At 46.0% G+C, this 21124-nt stretch overlaps 1 protein-coding gene across 5 annotated transcripts in view; it reads left to right on the forward strand.

Annotated features, from left to right (window-relative positions):
• rerea (arginine-glutamic acid dipeptide (RE) repeats a) overlaps nt 1-20204 on the forward strand; it is a 131656-nt gene extending 111452 nt beyond the window's left edge. For 4 of the 5 annotated variants that reach the window (XM_004554215.4, XM_004554216.4, XM_004554214.6 and 1 more), the window contains 12 exons: nt 2925-3005; nt 11829-11991; nt 12114-12206; nt 12750-12949; nt 13128-13289; nt 13384-13497; nt 13593-14971; nt 15609-15831; nt 15932-16652; nt 17478-17648; nt 17758-17938; nt 18046-20204. In XM_004554215.4, the coding sequence (XP_004554272.2) occupies nt 2925-3005; nt 11829-11991; nt 12114-12206; nt 12750-12949; nt 13128-13289; nt 13384-13497; nt 13593-14971; nt 15609-15831; nt 15932-16652; nt 17478-17648; nt 17758-17938; nt 18046-18079 (3522 nt within the window). In that variant the 3' untranslated portion in view covers nt 18080-20204. The remainder of the gene's footprint in view (nt 1-2924; nt 3006-11828; nt 11992-12113; nt 12207-12749; nt 12950-13127; nt 13290-13383; nt 13498-13592; nt 14972-15608; nt 15832-15931; nt 16653-17477; nt 17649-17757; nt 17939-18045) is intronic. The other variant, XM_004554217.5, reaches the window with a different exon arrangement.
• The last annotated feature ends 920 nt before the right edge of the window (nt 20205-21124 follow it).

Genomic DNA, 21124 nt, shown 5'->3' on the forward strand with positions numbered 1-21124 from the left:
TCTCCTCTCTGGGCTTACAATAGTGCACTGTTGGACTCGGGGCGGAAACTCGGGGCGGGTAAAAAGCGCCAGCGCTCTGGAACACGCTCAGAGAGAGACGCCTGTTGTTTCTGCACAGCGGATGGCTATTTGGTAGCGCTTCCACCACCCAGCTGCCCCCCTCTCCCCTTCTTGCTCACTCACTCACTCCCTCTCTCTCTCTCCCCCCCCTTGCTCAGCTTGCTCTGCCTCTCCGAGCCCCTCCTCTGCCGCTGTGTTGCCTAGCAACCAAGGGCTGGAGCAATCGGAGCAGGGGCAGAGCGATTCGGGGAGCAGATTGGCAGATGATTTATTAGCTGGGCTGGAGAGCAGTGAGCCCAGGCAGCTGAAATGGAGCCTTAAACTGGAGCCGACATGTAGAGAAGGGAGGAGGGAGCCAGCGAGAGAAAGAAAACGAGAGGGAGGGAGAGCACGCATGCAGCTCCTCTGTGGAGATGAACGGGCGCACTGAGTAAATAGTACAGTTGGGGGGGAAACATAATTAAGGTGACATAATTAGGACAGATGCAGGCTGCACGGGCAGGTCTAATTGATTTTTGACGTAGAAGCTCTGCAGGCTCAGGTAAAGCTGAGACATGGAAATTTATCCTCAGCACCACCTCACCCCTCATCCACCTTATCATCTGGTCTACCTCAGGTTCAGGTTTATTAAATATTTGTGAATCCTCGGGTAGTTTTCCTCTTGTTTTTCCCCCGCAAACATTTGTGAAGCTAATACTTCAGCTGGTTATTTACTCGGTTTTGTCAGCGCCTGTCAAACAAACCCTGAAATAGGCCTTCCACCGGTGCTCTGTTGCTCTCTAGACTGCTTTTGAGTGACAGTGTAAATAGTAATCTCCCCCTTAACCCCCTTGAGTGGTCGGAAATTTTTTTTTTTTTTCCCGTTGCATGTGGTGCTGGTGTTAGAGACGGCTCCATCTACTGGCTAATCAGCCGCTACACCTTCAAGCTGATGAATGCAAATTAGCTGCTGTCTCATGACACTTACAGGACAGGCCGTTTTGTTAAGCTGTCAGCTGAGCGCGACTAGCTTTTTGATCAGGCCCTTTTGTGTTTGCTTGTTTAGTCTGGTTTAATTTCGACCTGTGCCTTCTTTCTTTATGTTTTTGTCTGCACAATAACAAAGCAGAGCTGGAAAATTTGAGAATATCAAGTTTGCTTGTGTTAAGGACGTAAGTATAGTAATTCACAAAGCTCTCTCTCGCCTGTAATTTTCCCTGAAAGACAGTTGTGCTTCGCAGCAGGCTGCGTTACTTCTGTAAATTCGGCTTTTGTTCCCCCACCAAAATGAGGTATGTAAACAATCTGTGGTTGCATAACATACTGTACATGGCATGGAAAATGAACTCCGGACAACACAGGAGAGGCTCCATATCTGGTTTTCCCTCCCACTTGTGTCCTTTCCACCGTGTCCAAGACCTTTCTCCACACAAATTGTGTCAGCCTGGCTCCCCTCTCAGGCGGGCAGCTAGTTTTGCCTCTGTGCAGGCTCACTCCATGCTGTAGTTTCCTCACAAGGAAATAGAAACCTGTGTAGTTTCAGTCGCAAGCATTGGCTTAGGTTTCTGTGTGTGTGTGTGTGTGTGTGTGTGTGTGTGTGTGTGTAGTGTGTGTGTGTGTGTGTGTGTGTGTGTGTGTGTGTGTGTGTGTGTGAGTGAGAGGGGTGGGTAGAGAAGTAAAGCTTGCCCATTCAGTGCTAGAGGCTGAAATGAAAGCTGTGCCTAACACTAACATGAAGCACAGGACTCCACTTCGGGTTTTCCATCCTGCTGCAAACCAGAGGCTCTCTTGCAGAAAGATCACATGTAAAGCCTTCCCCTTTGTAGTGGAAGAGCAGAGAGTGACAAGCTATTTCTTTCTTGTTAAAAAAAAAAACATAAGAAGAACGACGTCCTGTCGGAGACATTGTGGATTTACCCCCCTTTAATTTTCCCTTTACCTGTGGGTGGACGTAGAGATTTGTGCTGTGCTCCCCGAGGACTTTTCTCTGCTTTTCTTTTTTTTTTTGCTGGAGTTACTTGGTGGAAACGGTTGGCTGAGATCACTGTGGAACGGGGCTCGCCTCTGGAGCAAGAAAGTAAACCCTTTGGTTGTCTGCTTCGCTGGTTATGAATGTTTTTCAGCCGTCGCTTTTTATGGCTCGCAGTCTGTGGCTCTTAAAGGAGAAGAAATATATGTAGGTTGCTCTGATTTTTGGGGGCTTTCCGACATTGTTTTTTCTTTTTGTTTTTTTGTGCTCACATTTAGGTAAGGGCTCTCGTTGACGTTCAGTTTATTTTTAATGTCAGATTAAATCCAGTGTCACAAAGTAGCCTTCTCTGTCATCGTGTAGTTCACCTCACTTAGAAAGAATTCTTTTTTTTGGACATTTAAATTTTTCTGGGGTTTGTTAGATTGCCAAAATATAACGACAGAATTAGAAACGGAGTGCCACGCACAGAGAGGCATCTTCAAGTTTAGCTTTTGACTTTGAACTTTCACTTGGGAGATTAACAACACGTTTGGCACGTCTGCTGTTGTGTTTGTTTTCACATTAGATCGTGTTTGTCTAACTGTATGTTCTGCGCTCGTGAAACGACGAGCTTAATCTCAGCGTCTCTCCCTGCCTTGCCTGTCATTTCCTCTCTGGTTTTGCCCTGACATGGCTGTGTTTGCTCCGGAGTTTAAACGGCTGTAGAGGTTTATAAAAAACACAGCAAACCTCAGACGACCGCAGACTAGCGAAATGAAAACAATGTTCTTTGTCGTGGTGTTAAGCAGAAAACTTTATTCTGTGGTACTTTAGCTGACTTAACATATACTCACTGCTCTCTTTTTTTTCTTTCCCTCTCCCCCCCCCTCTTTCTCTCGTTCTCTCTCTCTTCCTCTGTGCAAAAAAATTGCAGAAGCGCTTCATTAAAGGGTTGAGACAGTTCGGCAAAAACTTCTTCAGGATCCGGAAAGAGCTGCTGCCCAACAAAGAGACGGTAAGCTCGTTTATTTCTCTCTGTGCCACTGATACAAAAACAGAGAAACTGAAGCATTTGCAGTTTCCTTGTAAGTTACAGAAAGCAAGTTTTAGTTTAATGCTGTGAGGCCTTATTGTTAAGAAGCGCTGCTTGCCAACAACTCTAGCATAGTATTATCACATCAGGCTCAGGGGAAAATAATAATATTAATATTAAAAATACTTGTTTGCACCTGAGTGTAAACCTGAGCTTAAATGTACTTCCCAGGCAAGTTACACACTCAACATTAATTAGCACCCTCTGTTAGCAAGTAGTAAACAAGTAGTGCAGATGTGATTTGAACCACTGTGTTTACAGCATATGTCAGCTCTGTGGAGAAGCCTGCTTTATCTCATGTTTGTGCTACAGTGCTTTATTATTAGCACTTGGGATTTTTCCTTTCCTTCTCTTGGTCTTTCAGCCATTTTCAGAGCAAACTAAAGGGCAATGCGATGTCTTCCACTAGGATTACAAAGCAATAAACGTGACTGTTTGAACATCAACAAAGTTACATTTGTGTCTGGCCTGGTAGAGAGACCATAACTTTGATTACTGTCATTTAATCAAACCTAAGCTAGTATTTTTTTTTAATCTTATAAATTCAGAGAATTGTTTCCTTCTTAGCTGATTGGAGAGGAAAATGTTTGTACACTCCAAACTTTTGCAACTGGAGATTATTGTGCCTGCGGTTAGAGGTAGCTTCCTGTTGGTTGTATCGTATGCCTCCTTTAAACAAAAGCTTTGTCACTGACTGCCAAAGTTGTTTTGTACCTCTCGCACTTTGTAAATGTGTTATTTATGTACATAAGCAGAGGGAATTTCCTCCTGTCAGCAGCTCCCTGCTCTTCGTGCGGGTGTGTGTCGTAATCGTTATTGAACGTCCGTGTGACCCGTGCCACAGTACAAACAGGTCAGATTCAGGCCTGGCAATGATTAACAGCAGCTCACCTCGTTCAGTGTGAACTTTGTGTTGGAAACAAAACACAGAAGCCACACTGTTTTTGTGCTTTTACTTCTTTAGATATAAAACCTCGTAAAGGGCTCGACCTGCATTTTTATTTTGCCTGTAATTGGCTGCAGAGCGAACAGGTTCATGTTGCTTCAAAGCCTTTAGACTCGGCTGTTAAATAATTCTTAGATATACATTTTGATTCATGAAACAGTGCAGACTTTGCTGTTTCTGCGAGGCTGCTCCTGCTGGAAGTGTGCCGATATAGTGCTGACACAGACATCAAAGGAAAATCAAAGGTGTTTGTCATACTTTTCATCTGCTTCATTTCCTCGCCTGCTCTGAGGTGAGGGTACGTCAGCCCTCCTTTTCTAAAACCCGCAACATATCCTGTAATATTTTTACACCCCAACTCTTTAGTGTCGTCTCCTTTTGTGCTACTTTTTTTTTCATACTTTATTCCTCAAAACCAATTTGAGTCTCTTGAATAAGAGATTAAAGTGCATGAATACTGTTTCCTCGCAGAGGGTTTCTTCAATTATTTTTACTGGTTTTGAAATATATGACTAGTCCAGTTGATTGGCTATAAAGGAGGTATTAATGCACTTCAACCTGGAGGGGGGAGTCTATTTGGCAGGAGAGGTAATAGACCTCCTCCAGGATATGGGCCTGCCACCACCACAGAGCAGAGAAAGATTCATTTTTCCCCCTGCAAATGGAAAATAAACTGGCCTTTAAATATGAAAAGATGACTGGGAGAGCACGGAGAGGGTAGTAGCGTCCTATGAAAAAAGGGAGTAAAATGGGCATTGGCTCAAAAGAGCCAGTAAAGTCTGTGTTTTCACACAGACTTTACATCTTTGCTTATGACTGAGCTTGTTTTTGTGCTGCTTGGCTGATCGGAGCAAGTGCCAGCTAATACCCGGAGGAAAGTGCCCATTTATTTTCTCCCTCCTCATTCCCAAATCCCAGATCTCCAGAACATGAGAACAACAATATCTCTAGATATTTTAGGTGTGGGAAATAACAGAGATTTTTCCCATTATCTCCAGTCTCTCTCTGTCTCTCTCTCTCACACACACACACTATTCCAGTTGCATGAAAGAAGATGTATGAGTCCTGAGCGGAGCGCACAGCACAAAGCCCAGAGGTCCGGTACCGCGCGCCCGGCCCTCACTGCTCCTCCCGCTAGCTCCTATTAGCCGCGCTGCCCCTGAAGCGTCAGCACGGCTCGAACAGCCAGTGCCAAGGGTAAGCACCCAGCGCTGTGTAAACACACCAGGCCCGACTAGCACTCAGGAATGCCTTATATAAAGTCACATAAAGGCCCACAGGGGGAAGTGGGTGGGTGTGTCGCCTGACCGTCTGCAACTGGCCACCATTTCCTTCACTCACGAGAGGACGTCATGGAACACGATCTGCTGCCTTCAGTGTTTAAACAACCGAATATGCTGAAATGGTAGATCACAGATAACTACGCGCCTGATATTTTCACTGGGAGCGTTTTCATAAAGAACATCAACAGACGGTGTTTGCCAAACTGATTTAAATCGGCGACTGCTTAGTTTGCCGTGCAGCTCGACAGAGAAATTGACAGCTGAAAATTAGATCAAATTAGAGAGTTTTGGCCCATTTCCTTGCAGGACCGAGCCCAGACGACGTCACTGGTGGAAAAGGGTACAGCACGAGCAGCAGCAGATTGCAAATGAGAACGTATTGCAATACCTGGGCTTTTACTACTTTAAAGACAGACTGTTTTCAGTGTGCAGACAACAGTGTTACTCAGCAAAGTAAAATATGCATGACAGCGTAAAAAACACTGATGTAAAAGCAACTCATGCCTGAAATTATATTCAGTACAGGTTGTCTCTTTGCGTCCTGTGAGATTTTAAATTGCATGAAAACACTGGTAATTTACTTACTTCATGCACACATAAGTGTATTATACTCTATATTTATAGATCAAGAAAGTGTTTCACAATACAACTCAGAGCAGCCTTAATCTAATAAAGTCAGTGAAGCAGTGTAAAACAATTTACAGGCATAGGACAAAAGCATCTGAGTGTGTGTGAGAGCTTTCTTTCCCTACCAGCTTCCCTACTGGTTTCTCTTTGCTCCATGTTTAAATATTTAACTTCATAAAGGCCTAGCATTATCACCAAGACGACTCCGTAATTGTAGTTCGGTCATATATATTAGATGGTGGTGTCGTTTTAGTAATGTTACAGCCCAGAATGTCAGCTGTAATCTGTGTAGACGTAGAGGGCAGGAAAGGTGGGGGGGGGAGATAAAACGCTAAAACTGATTTGGTGAGACGTTTTTATGCTGCTGGTTCCTGCTTTGTTTTTGGCACAGAGCGGGAAAAAGACAGAAAGGTGCTTTGGCAGCGCATTAGAAAAGCTAACACAGGTGAAGCCACAGTGTGCGTTTTCTTCTTGTTAACGTCACGCATTGAACAAGCGCTCTCAGTCAGCAAACAGTTAGCATCCAACACCAACTGGTGAGTTTATTGGAGCTTTAATTTATCAGCTTCCTGCAGTTTGTTATCATTCTAGCGCGTGCGCTAATTTTCAGGTCCACACAGAGATGCTAGATCTGAGCTGTATGTCTGATTTTTAAAGGAGGCGATGTGCCGAGCGCTCCTTACAGCATCTTCTTCTCTCGGAGAAAAAAGGGACCACTCGGTCCCCGAAGGCCCTGTCATTTATGGGACGCCCAACAGGAGAACGGTGTTCCCAACACAACCTCACGCAGCAGATGTTTGCCCCGGTACAATCTGTACAAACGTCGCATTGAATTCATTGCCATGTCCTCAGCTCAGCAGCCAGAACTTCGGGGATGAGTGTGATTATAAATACTTAGGTTGAAACACTAATTAAACCAGCGGCAAACTACAGGAGCCTGGTCCAGTTGGCAGCAGCTGTCGGCGGTGTGACAGAACAGCTTCCGCGTTTGGTAAATGATATAACTTGTTTAGGCAGTGAAATCGCTGCCGGCTGATGGAAGCTCAACCAGCACGTATTGATGTTCTTTTAACAGACCACAGGCAATTTAGCGCAGCTGAGTGTAGGCAAAATCTTTTTTCAGCCTAATAGACGGAGCCCAGAGAGCCAGAGCTCCTGTGTAATTGAGTTCTTTGGTAGGCTTCATGTTGTGAGTTTTGTTTTTGTTTTTTTAGGGGAGGGGAGACTAGCTTATCAGCAGAACACGCAGGATCGACCCTTCAGCAAAAAAGGCACTGTTGCCATCCAATCTGCTTTCACTGGCCAAATCGCTTACAGCAGGAAAAACACGAGTGCTGATTCTTCAGCATGTGCATCCCTGACCTGTGAAAGCAGAGCTTATTCAGTCATTCTCCGGCAGAAAGGCGCTGCGCAGCAGGGAACGGCTGTCTATTTAGCCGCCTTTCACATGCACCCCGCTCCACCAGCCAAGATCTTTTCACTATTCAGTCTTTCTTCGTTTTTGAGGCATCGCTATGGTGTAGGTGTGTTTTTGAATTCATCACATACTGTACATGTGCCTAGTAGCTTAAATATTTGGCCTTGTCATTTAGTTTCACACAACACAAACACAAATAAATGACGCAAGGAGGGAAAGTGTAGTTTGGTAACGCTAAGCACTAATAGTTTTTATTCCACCTGACATAACGATGTTTTATTTATTATTGGAAATTTGTAAATCCAGAACTAGACTCTGGTGTCACTGGCTGCATATAATATAAAAAGTTTGGAAGCGCACATTTCTGTCATCTTTACCATTTCGGCAACTTTAATAAAAATCCTGATAATTTCTAAAATAAACTTTCACTGAAACATATTAAATGGGACGCACAAACCCACTGAAGCACATACACGTTCATAAAGTTACGCCCTCCAGTTACATTCATGGTGAGGATGATGGCGAAGTCGCACACGCTCCAGACAGTCTGTCATGGGCGACGGAAGAGTTGGGAGTCCACAGGTCCAGCTCATGTATAATTAAGCCCTGGCTTGATTTAGCTCAGAAATACTTCCCCTTTCACCTTACTGAAATGAAGCAGGAAGCAGTCCTCCCTGCTCTGACTGCAGGCTGTGGAGGAAGCAGGAGTAGCGCAGGTTCATGCTGCACTAATGGTTGTTTACACAACTCGCTGTCAGCCACCAGAACCTAGAAATCACACGCTCCCAGCCCTCTCTGCTCCCCGACCGCCTTAAATTTTTAGCAGAGATTTTTATTTGCTGTGAGATTTTCAGGACTGGTTTGTGGTTGGGATTCAGTGTTGATTGTCCATTGTTCTCCGCTGCTGGCTTTCTTTTTTTCTTTTTTTTTTATATTCCTCCCTCTCGACTCTCCTCGGCACTCAGCCCTCCCCCTCCTCGGCTCTCCCCTGTTCTCTCCTCCTTCCCCTGCTCTTGCCAATAACGGCCTTAACCGTTTGGCTTCATGTCAAAGCAGAGGCCTTTTGTGGCTCTGTCACAAATCTGCCAGGAAAAACAGAAACCATCTGTTCAGGCCTGGGCCTGAGAGGAGATGAGGGTGTAAATACACGAGTTTAGCCCTCGCCCTCAGCTCTACCCGTGTACATACGACCACCGAGCTCACCCTCAACCAGCGCTCCCACCCACAATTACACTGCAGCCTAAAGTGGTTAACCCTTTCAGTCAAAATCTGGCCTCAGGAGGAATTTTCCTAATTTCGTCACCTGCTAACCTCTGTTAGCAGCTGTTTGTGAGAATAATATTACAGTAAGGTTAAAATACAAAAGTCATGCATCTCTATATGCATGCTTTATGAACTCGAACTGCAAGTATTTAATTTAAAGCGATAGCACAACAATCACTATGAACATATTTTTTTAAATAACTGCACATCTTTATGTAGATGACCATTTTAAGTGGCAGTAACTGGAACGGAAGGCCTGAGCGCCCTGATATGAGGGTAAGCCCTTCCCTTGCTGGATAATCCACCGGCCAGAAAGCTCCTGCAGATGGAAGCAGCCTAAAAGGCCTAATAATACTGAGCTTATGTTGTCACTATCTCATGTTCTGCAAAGCAGCAGCAGCACACTCTGTGCCGCTCTGCAGCGATTTAGTGGACTAGGGAGAAAATTATGCTGCAGAAGCCTTGGGACTATGTAAATTTGTCTTTCAGCTGTTTTAGATGCAGGTTTGTTTAGTTGTTTCTTTTATGGACGTGTTAATTTTATGAAGGGAGGGGAAAAAGACATGGCATCAGTAGGTAAAACACAAACCTGCTTCCACAACGGCCAAACGGGGAGAATAAACTGCGAGGTAACTGGAGTTAAATTGTTGCTGCGGGCATGTGGCAGCATGATAAAGTGGCTCTGATGCAGAAAAGTCTTCAGTCGGTGTGAGAGACGGGACTTGCACAACTTCAGAGGACCCAAATCTGTCAGTCTCACTGTGACACAAATGTATTGCACAAAGCTTCTCTCACGTGCAGCATGTTCACATCGGGCTGTTTCTCTGCACAACACGTTCACTGTGCTCACAGTCCTTCCTTTATCAGTGCGACTGCACTACACAGTTATTACAGTTCTATGATTTTGAACGAGCTTTTATTATTATTTTTATTTTGTTGTGATTTTTTGCTTTGGATTCAGTCTTGTTTCAGTTAGTTTTCAGTGCAGGTTTGCTCATTTCAGTTTGAAGCGAGATTTCGGAAAGTCACCACAGATATAATTTTTTTTTAAAAACAGGAGATTTTGAAAGCAGTTGAGTCTTAATGGACATGTATATCAAAGCCTCATAAGGCAAGTTTTGGCAAAAAACAAAAAAAACACCGAACACTAAAATTGAGGATATTTTCTCTTTATTTTCATTTTAGTTTGAATTAGGTTCACAAACATCTATTTTTTTTAATTCATTTTAGTTACCTGCAACCTAGTTTTAGTTAACCATGCTATACTTGCTGCATTCAAATTTAAAATCTGTGTATATTACAGATATTATTGTACTTGCAGACATTTCCACTGCATCATGTTTGTACTGAATTTGCTGAACTGTGCTTCTTGTTTTCCTCTTTTTTATTTACATCTAGCTGCACCAGCTCATCACCACACCTGTTAATTCCCATTCAAAAGCCCAAGTTAATGTTTTCATTAGCCCCTGCCTAATGTAATGGTACTTGACACAGCGTAAGTGATGGAGAGGCAGGGTGACCTTTCCTTGTGTCTGCCAAGCTGTTGCTGAGGCCGTGTACTTGTCAACCCGCAGCGAGGAGGCAGAGAGGCACTGCTGAGAACAGTCATTAAGCACAGAGCAAAGCCAGCGCTCGGCACCACTCGACACTTTTGATCTGCACATTTCAATTAGATTTCACATCAGGATGCCCGCCTTCTTTCAGTTAGCACCTGCGCCCTTCCCCTTCCCAACTGGCTGGCAGGTTGAAGTGGGAGGCGCACAAGAAAGGCCACAAAGTTCTGTCGCCGACTGAAACGGCAGCAGCATAATGTAGCTTTTAGGTGATAATATAATCAGTATCCATGTGCTTTTTTATCTTAAAGCCCACTGCATGTGGAATCCATCCACCAATCCAGATAAAGCCTCCACCAGCTCGTGGGGTTTGAGACTGTTTTCGGCTGGAGCAGTGGTTTTCCTGGTGTAGTGCCTTAATTTACCCTGAAATGTGAGGAGGTTTCATTGAGCTCAGACACCCTCAGTAAATGTTTCCAGCACTGCTTTGCCTGATAAGGTGGATCCTGCAGGCTCTGGTAGATATGAATTTCCCCTAAGAGTTACATTGTATGTGTACGTGTGCTACGGTTCACTGGCTTTATTTTCTGTTTTTGTTAAAGTGGGGGGGGGGGCTTTTCTTAGCCATTTCATCAAATCACTTCCTCCTTTTTCATGTTTCGCTACATTTTGATAGACGATATCAGGCTGTTGCTGAAAAGCTGTTAATGCATTTCAGAGAGTAATGGTGTGACTAATTAATGTCAAGTTTCTCGGCTGAAGCAGAGAAGGAAAACAATCAATAGCCATTAAACCCTGGGAGCTTTGTTGAACAGCGGTTTAACAGACCTCAGACAGTGGCTGGGTGCCCTCGGGGCTTTTGAGATTACAGGTGACTTACTGCTCACCCTGCGAACACACACTGCACCTTTTGTAAATTTGTTATAGAGTCAGTGGAAGATGACTAACAAGTGAGAGTTCACAGCGAGGCAGAAAAGGCGAAGCTTTACAGGAAACTACATAATTGCCACCGACTCCTGTTGCCAATTTTTAGGGCTTGTGTTTCACGAGTGTGGCAGGAAAGCTGCAGTTAATATGCACAGGCTGCCTCAGCAAAGTGCTTTCTGATCCATGATTGCATGTGTTAATGTTTCAGTTGGGTATTGATTTCCTGACGGCCTTTTGTACACTGGATTTATCCGCCCCGCTTGCTGGCAAGCGCACCCCTCCGAATGTTTGATTAAAGTTCAATTGACTCTTCCAGTGAAGGGGCGAGGAGCCATTTCACTCCCTATTTGTAGCGCCAAAGCTCTGCCTGACATGTTCTTTTGTTCCCATTCAACCTCCTGCCACCCAGGCAGCCACCATTGCACTGATCCTAATATCCCTGCATTCAGTGAGTCTCCTGGCCTAATCCTGGGACAGACAGGGCCGCAGCACAAACATGCCCAGCCAGCTACAAATCCTGGCATGGACTGACCCGCTCCATGGCCTTTCACTGTGAAACGCAGCACCCACTGCTAATGTGTATCCTCCACAGATTTCATTCCACCTAACTGCAGATATTTCACCTCTTTGCAATCAAAAGTGAATCCTCCCCCTTATCACAGATGCTCGTTTGCGTTCCTAAGATGTTACTGCCTGTTTTAACGGTGCCTGTTTATCGTCTTCTTTCAGGGAGAGCTGATTACTTTCTACTACTACTGGAAGAAGACTCCCGAGGCGGCCAGTTGTCGAGCCCATCGCCGACACCGTCGTCAGCCCGTCTTCCGCCGCATCAAGACACGGACCGCCTCAACTCCCGTCAACACTCCTTCACGCCCGCCGTCGAGCGAGTTCTGTACGTAGCTTTGACGTCATGGTGGCAGCTGGGAGGAGAGGGGACGGCCTGGCCTGACATATACTCGTTGGTCGGTAAAGAGATGTATGTGACGTATCTTTCTCCTTCCTTCTTCTCTCTAGTGGACCTCAGCTCAGCCAGTGAAGATGACTTTGACAGTGAAGACAGCGAACAGGAGCTAAAAGGCTACGCCTGCCGCCACTGCTTCACGACCAGTAAGATGCCACATCTCTTTTTCGTGCGCACACCCGTCATACGGACTTGCTTGGCTATTCCCGTCCTGTCTTGGGATCGGTGTGAGCCCACCCAACACAGCACTGTGTGACAGATGGGCATCAGAGTATGTCAGGACTAATTTGATCAAATCAGACATGAACCCACAGCTCGTTCACTCTCTCCACCTCATTATCCTTCCCCCTCTTTGCACACAGCTGGCTCCCATCTGAACACGCTGACGTTTCTGCCATCCAAGCAAGGGTGGCTAATAACTTGGCTTTATAGTGTTAACCCATCAAGCTCTTATTAGTAGATTACTGGGAGTTTAAATGGGGTATAAAACAGGGGACAGATTAGACATTGATTTAGCGCCTGTAGTACAAACATTTTTATTCTGTTAAATATTGAAAGGAGAAATTATTTTAAGGTGGTGCCTGTATTCCTCAGTATTACTGCAGGTTGTCAGATGATTTCTGTGTGATGTTTGTGCCTCTCTGCTTGTGTGACTGTGTTATTTCACAACTGTAAATGGCTTTCCTCAGCCTCCAAGGACTGGCACCACGGGGGCCGCGAGAACATCTTGCTGTGCACCGACTGCCGCATTCACTTCAAGAAGTACGGTGAGCTGCCCCCCATCGAGAAGCCCGTGGACCCTCCGCCATTTATGTTCAAACCTGTCAAAGAGGAAGAGGATGGACTCAGCGGGAAGCATAGCATGAGGACCCGACGGAACCGAGGCTCGGTGCGCCAGCTATCCTTCTATTTTCACTTTTAGGAACCATACCCTGAGATTTATCCCTGGAGCAATCCAGACCCAGATTACAAAGAAATAAGCTCATAATCTCAAACCAAATGTTTATTTTATTCAAAGTTTGAAAGTTTTATAAATTGGGCTAAATTTTCCTTCGTTCAAACTACAGATGTCGACGCTACGTAGTGGTCGTAAGAAGCAGACAGCCAGTCCTGATGGCCGAGCCTCACCCACCAACGAGGATTTGCGCTCTAGCGGACGTACTTCACCCAGCGCAGCCAGCACTGACAGCACCGACAGCAAGACGGACTCCATGAAGAAGCCAAGCAAAGTAAGTACAGCAGAGAGTCGCTGACCCCTCGTTTTTCCTTGCATGCACCTCTGTAATGTATACTTTCTGTGTCTCTGCTGCTTTTGCTCCACAGAAGATTAAAGAGGAAGCTCCTTCACCTATGAAGAGTGCCAAACGGCAACGGGAGAAAGGAGCTTCAGACACAGAGGAGCCCGAGAGGGCCAACGCCAAAAAGTCCAAGACACAAGTGAGTCTGCTTGCTTGTGTTATCTCTATGTGTTAAGGGGAGGTTGTGTAGTTGGTGTGCTGATGCGCTTCCTTTCTTCTCCTCTGTCCCCACAGGAGCTGAGTCGGCCAGACTCGCCTTCAGAATGCGAGGGAGAAGGAGAGGGAGAGGGCGAGAGCTCTGATGGGCGGAGCATCAACGAGGAGCTCAGTAGTGATCCTAAAGACATTGATCAGGACAACCGGAGCTCTTCGCCGAGCATCCCGAGCCCCCGTGACAATGAGAGCGACTCGGACTCCTCTGCCCAACAGCAGCAGCTCCTGCAGAGCCAGCACCCTCCAGTCATCCAGTGTCAACCGGGCACCTCAGCCGCCTCTTCGGCGCCCCCTCCACCCACAACCTCAGCCCCCTCACTGCCTCCGCAGGTTTCCCCTGCTGCAGCCTCCAGCTCTCTACCTCCCCAGCCTCTGCCCCAGGCAAGCCCAATGTCTCTAATCCAGTCAGGAGCATCCCTGCACCCTCAAAGGCTTCCCTCTCCACACTCACCTATGACTCAGGCTCCGCCTCCTGGCCCCCCAGTTCCACCTCAGTCATTACCCAGCCCGCATCACGGACCCATGCCTCCCATGCCTCACCCGTTGCAGCCGGGCCCCTCACACATGGCTCACCCTCACTCCATCACCCCTCAGGGATTCCCTGTGGGTCCGTCTCAGGTCCCACCCCTGCCGGTCTCTGGCCAATCACAACAGAGGGCTCACACGCCTCCTTCTCAGTCCCAGTCATCTTCTCAGAGCGGCGCCCAGCCTCCCAGAGAGCAGCCCTTGCCCCCCGCACCAATATCTATGCCTCACATCAAGCCCCCGCCAACTACACCCATCCCTCAGATACCCAACCCACAGTCTCACAAACACCCGCCCCACGTATCGGCACCTCCATTCCCTCAGATGCCTTCAAACCTGCCTCCGCCTCCTGCCCTCAAGCCTCTCAGCTCTTTATCCAACCATCATCCTCCATCAGCACATCCGCCTCCCCTCCAGCTCATGCCTCAAGGCCAGCAGCTTCAGCCTCCCCCAGCCCAGCCTCCAGTTCTCACCCAGTCACAGAGCCTCCCACCTTCAGCCAGCCACCAACCTCCTCCAGCTCCTCCTCTGCCACCCTCCGCAGCAGCCTCACATCCCAGCGGGCCACCTCAGCAACCTTTCTCATCTCATCCTTTCAGTACAGTTCTACCTCCAACCGCCCCTCCCCCATCATCATCAAACTCTATGCCTGGCTTGCAGCCTCCTTCTTCTTCGGCTCCATCCTCTTCCATCTCCATGCCACTTCCTGCCTCTGTCACCTGTGCTGGCCCGGCCACAGCAGTCCCACCCATGCACATCAAAGAGGAGCCTTTGGACGAGTCGGAAGAGCCAGAGAGCCCACCACCCCCGCAGAGAAGCCCCTCCCCGGAGCCTACAGTCGTCAATACGCCCAGCCATGCCAGCCAATCAGCACGGTACGTCTGTCAACAGCCTGAGCAAACAACAGAACATCAAACATCTGTAAAAGAGAAAAACATACACCTGCACAGGTGGCTGTTTATCAGTAGTCTGCCTGTTCTCTTATCAGGGGATACTGATTAGCTCTCCAACAAAGAGTCGCCCTCAGGTTTTAAGTCTTTAATGTAGGCAACTAATCAAATGTCCTCTGCAAAACAGGCATCCAAGGCCACAATTAGCCTCGAGCTCTGAGTAGCTGATGGTTCGGAATTATCAGAGATGGAAAACAGGGAGATTAATTACAGTGAGATGGAAGTGTATGAAGCATCCGAATATGAGTACGTGTTGCTGCCTCCCGCTTAAGTGACTCTCAGACTGCCAATGAATAGCAATGAGGAGTTTATTATAGGCTCAGCGTGGCAGGAAAAGTGAATGCTGAGGGAGTTTGTTTGCTTTTAAAACATGGACTAATGCAAGCTAATACCAGCGGTGTTTTCATCATTTATCCTGCCATTCAGTACACAAAATTTCACATGGATATGATGCTCAAACCTTCTTTTATCAGTTTTTTTTTTTTTCCCTCCAAACAAATGTCAGTTTATGAACGTAAGACATTATTTTAACGTTTTTATTTTTGTGTCTGTGTTTCTACAGTTTCTACAAGCACTTGGACCGGGGGTACAACTCGTGTGCTCGGACCGATTTCTACTTCACGCCCCTGGCTTCATCTAAACTGGCCAAGAAGAGAGAGGAAGCTCTGGAGAAAGCCAAACGGGAAGCAGAACAGAAAGCCAGGGAGGAAAAAGAGAGAGAGAGGGAAAGGGAAAAGGAGCGAGAAAGAGAGCGGGAACGAGAAAAGGAAGCTGAGAGAGCCGCGGTGAGTGGTGTAATCGTTCTTTTACTTTTATGTTTCGCACTGGTTTCGTTAAAAAAAATAAAAGTAAGAAAAACTAAGCATGATGTTCCTCTCCTCACAGAAAGCCTCCAGTTCATCTCACGAAGGCAGAATGAGCGAACCTCAGATGGCCGGCCCCGCCCACATGCGTCCACCCTTTGACGGTCCCCCGACTACTATTGCAGCTGTGCCTCCCTACATTGGCCCCGACACACCCGCCCTACGCACCCTCAGCGAGTATGCCCGGCCCCACGTCATGTCCCCCACCAATCGAAACCACCCGTTCTTTGTGTCACTCAACCCCGCAGACTCGCTGATAGCTTATCACATGCCCAGCTTATACAACGCTGACCCAGCCATGCGGGAGCGTGAGCTTCGAGAGCGGGAGATGCGCGAGAGGGAAATCCGCGAGAGGGAGCTGAGGGAAAGGATGAAACCTGGTTTTGAGGTCAAGCCTCCAGAGATGGACACACTCCACCCTTCCACAAACCCCATGGAACACTTTGCTCGCCACGGGGCCATCACGTTGCCCCCCATGGCCGGCCCTCACCCTTTCGCCTCCTTTCATCCCAGCCTGAACCCATTAGAGCGTGAGCGGCTAGCCCTTGCGGGGCCCCAGCTGCGCCCAGAAATGAGCTACCCAGAGAGGCTGGCAGCAGAGAGACTCCATGCAGAGAGGATGGCAACAGTGGCCAATGATCCCATCGCTCGTCTGCAGATGTTCAATGTCACGCCGCACCACCACCAGCACTCACATATTCACTCCCATCTCCACCTCCACCAGCAAGATCCCTTACACCAAGGTAAACGAAAGCCCTGCTTAATTCATAAATGCATGACAGTGAAATTAAAAACTGAATTTAGAAGCTTTAATTACAGATGACAACTTAAGAATGAACAGATACTTTATTTAATTAAATGTTTGAAGACCAAAAGTAGAGCTCTGAGTCACTCACAGGTCAATTTAACCTGTTATCACTCTGAAATAAATATATATATTGTATTTTTGGTTATGTAGTATTAATTACTACATTTTGATTAAACATAACAGATGCCAGACTGCTTTTTGAGTTCAGGAAGCATGTTGCTGTTTGAAATTTTGCCATTTATCTGCACTTATTCTGATGTTGTTTAAAAGGAAAGAGATGTTTTGACAAAGTTGTTGCAGTGAAATGAACAAATGATATATTGTATTAAGTATCGAAGTGAGCATATCTGTCATGGTATTGTATCATTTATATATATATATATATATATATATATATATATATATATATATATATATATATATATATATATATATATATATATATATAATATGTACTGCACTAATTTGTTACTCCTCTCATTAAAGACTGAACAAAGGGACTTGTGATCAGTGTCACTGTAATGTAGTGTACATCACTGACAGGCTGGATGACAGGAAGTCATATCTTCCTTAAGTTACTGACAGAGCCAACAGATTTTTTACAATGGATAAATATAGTAACGTAGTCCCTGCAGTCTTTAAATCAACCTTGAGGAGTAACGTTACATTAAGCTGAGTATCATTAATGTCTGTAGCATGCTGTGTGATACACTATCTTGTAATGAGTGTACCCTGAACCTAAGACTCTGACTCCCAGAAGGTGGTGGTGAATGTCTTGTGTGTCCTCCAGGTTCCGGCGGCCATCCGCTGGCAGTAGATCCCCTGGCCGGACCTCACCTGGCACGCTTCCCTTACCCACCCGGCGCCATCCCCAACCCTCTCCTGGGCCAGCCGCCGCACGAACACGAGATGCTGCGACACCCAGTTTTTGGTAGGTTCTCAGCCAGTGTTGACTCTCCTTACTCACATCTATCAGTCTGAGCTTCTATCATCTATCAGTCTGAGCCTGATCACATTTTCTGTGTTGGGTCTTCCTCCAGGTACTCCATACCCACGGGACCTACCAGCAGGTATTCCACCAACTATGTCGGCGGCCCATCAGCTGCAGGCCATGCACGCCCAGTCGGCCGAGCTCCAGAGGCTAGCCATGGAGCAGCAGTGGCTGCACGGGCACCATCACATGCACGGAGGACCACTGCCTGGCCAGGAGGACTACTACAGGTAGTTTATCCTAATTATTGTTGTAGTCGGGTTTTCTGAGCATGCTTGATTATGTTTTGTTTTTTTGTTTTTTTTAATTTTAAAACATTGCTCTTTTGTCCTTTCAGTCGACTGAAGAAGGAGAGCGACAAGCAGCTGTAACGAGCCGAGGGAGGCGGCGACTGACAGGTGCAGGACACAGGAAGTTGTTACAGAGCAGTTTCAAAGAGGCTCTTCAGGATCCTCTGAACACTTTCAGTTTTGACGAACAGAAAAAGCCAAGTGAATCGTCTGAGATTTCTCCTGAGATTTTTGTTTTTGTTCATGTCGAGGACCTTTTTTCTTTTCTTTTCTTTTAATTATTATTTTCCAAGACATTGACTTTCTTTGGTATATAGCCAGTAGTGACAACATCCTCAAGACTCCTGCATGACAAGCTTCCCTGATGTTTTTTTTGTAGGTGCTAGAACAAGACACTGTGCTTATTACAAAACAAACAAACAAACAAAAAAAAGAAAAAGCCGAGACCGGTCAGACCATTTATGGAAAAATAACAAGTGCTATCTTAAATTCAACATTTATTTTAATACATTGTTGGAGGTTTTTCATAATTTTAAGAAAAGCTACAGCATGGTGTTTTTGAGTCTGTAAATAGTATATATAAACATATAATTATTATTATAATTATTATTATTACTAGGTGTGGACTCCAAACCAAGTCGTTTCAACCTCCAGTTATAATTGTTTCAAAGCATTATCCCTTGTTTCAGAGGGGAGCACCATGGCATTATACGAGCAGTTTCTGAGAGTTACGGTTGCGTTGTGACGTTCCTCTGACATCACTGTTTAGATTTAGCCACACATGCACTATGTAAACCATCAGCCTGTCACGCCAACCACATCCATTCATCGCCTTCCACGCTCGGCCGGTTGAACTCGGCGTGTGGACTTTTAACGATGGGGGAAGCACTTGAAGAAGTGACACCGTGGTCGCTGGCGCTTCTGTGGAGTGCACGCTGAGGATGGAGGGAAGATATTAAAAAAAAAAAGAGTTTGCACTGAAGGAGCGTCCTCGAGCTCAGCTGATTTTATCCATTTTGATTGAAATTACTATTTAAGAGCCAAATGAATCCTCTACTTTTAGGATTTCTTTTTAAAGGATATGTGGTCACCTGAAACATCGGCTGAATGAAAGAAATTTGGGGGGGGAAATTGCTTTGATTTTTTTTTTAAACAGTGTTCACTGTAACAGGAGCCTGACAGGACTGTTTTTGTTGTGTGAATGAGTGGCTGTGAGTCTGTTCTAGTTTGTCTTCTAAATGTCCCCCCCCCCCCCCCTTTTTTTTTCTTTCCCCCGTCCCGTCATCGGTGTTTGTTGCAGGGCTCAAATCCGACTGAGCCATCCTCCACCTAGGCTGTAATAATGTTCACTGTGACACTAGAGGGGGGCCTGCCGACACTTGACCTCCAGGAGGTGTAAGGTCGATGATGTTTGTGCGTGTGTGTGTGTGTGTGTGTGTGTGTGTGTGTGTGTGTGTGTATTTTTTTGTACGCCTTGGTTCCTTAGGGATACACATGGCCTTCTGAGGCCTCAGAGGTGGTGTTTGTTTCTGCCACTGACTGTTACATGTAGTGTTGACCCGTCATTACCAGTGCACACGAGCCCACGTTTTTCTTTCTGTAGCCCATGACACAGATTCTGCAATTATTCCATGCACTAAGACTGTTTGACCGTCATGGACGATTTTATTTGATTTTATAATTGTATAATTTTATTTTAACTAATCAAAGAAACTGTACTTGCATTTAAAAGCGACCATATCGTCCTATGGAGCACTATCATTTACCACACTCGCGTCTCTGAAGCTCTGACAACAGCCTGTCCACTCTTGTCTTTCCATCGCCCACCAATTTATCCCTCGCCCCACCATGTCTCCTCACAACCTACTCTTCTTCAGCATCATCATCTCCTCCTGACGATCCCTCACCTCCTACTCCCTCTTTTTTGTGTCTCCGAAGCCTTTGATGTTAAGTGTTGTCAATGGTTTAGCTTCTTGTTTCAAAGCGGCAATAGCAGAATGTAAATTCTGACTGCTAAGATTTATATATATACTGGTATCTTGAAGCTTATTGTATATATGAGTAGTCACCATGGGATGACACAATGTAAACAAAAAAGTAGAAATAATAAGAAAAATTGTGAGTCCTGTGTTCTCTCCATTTGAGTATTTTGTAATTTTTTTGAAAAATTTGTGGAATTAAAATAAACAACTACGTTACACCACAAGACCGCCTCATCTTTTTTCTTCTTCACGCTTTCTTTTTCCGTCTGCACGTGGTAGGTTTATTTTATTTATTTATTTTTCTGGAAGCGACGCGCGAAATCCAAGCGGGAAAGAGACAGTAATCCTGTTTTAGGGGTAAACTATTTGGATTATTGCTCAGAAAGAAAGCAGGAAGTGCTCTTAATTCCTCTTGTTTTTGTGTGTGTGTGTTATTGAAATGTAATTCTGCAGCTGAGCAGACGGGATTGTTGCCGGGTCTGTTTCTACATTTGCTCCTGAATAAAGGATTTTTTTTTCTTCTTCTTGACAAGCTTTAAAAAAAAAAAAAGGATACCTGCTTCTTACATTTCTTCACCCTTCCGTTTTCTCAGCTTCACAAATACTGAGCTTTAATAGATCACCTCAGCAGCAGGTAGTGAATCTCAGAGCTGAATATTGCACTGCTTTGGTATAATAACATCAAAGCCGGGCTAAGCCAGAAGGAACACCTACTCAGGCTCAGATGCCTTGCTATCAGCGGGGCAGGGCTGTCATTTCATCCTGTGTGTGGGGAGTGATAGACCGGCAATCTGTGATGGTGTGCCGCAGCGACGGGTGTCATTTTGAGAGGGAGCTATTATTCTACTGCTGCTCTCTGAAATGATGCCCTGTCCTCGGGAAAATCGAGGTTCCTTGGATGCTGTATCCCCGGGCTGTCATGTGAGGAGGTGCTGCTTGTTGTTGTTGCCGGCTCGCCTCACCTCCCCATAAAACACAAGACGTCAGAGCCGAGCAGCACTGGCTGGTTGAATTATTCATCCCCCCCTCCTCCTCCCTCTCCTCTCCCTCCTCCACACCGGCGATGGAGCGACTGTGACTTGTGTCAGCTCAAATCCTTCTCATAATGCTGTGTGTACCCCTCAGGCAGGCAGAGAAGGGGGAT

This window comes from Maylandia zebra, linkage group LG20, assembly GCF_041146795.1.
Source record: "Maylandia zebra isolate NMK-2024a linkage group LG20, Mzebra_GT3a, whole genome shotgun sequence".
NCBI classification, from domain to species: domain Eukaryota; kingdom Metazoa; phylum Chordata; class Actinopteri; order Cichliformes; family Cichlidae; genus Maylandia; species Maylandia zebra.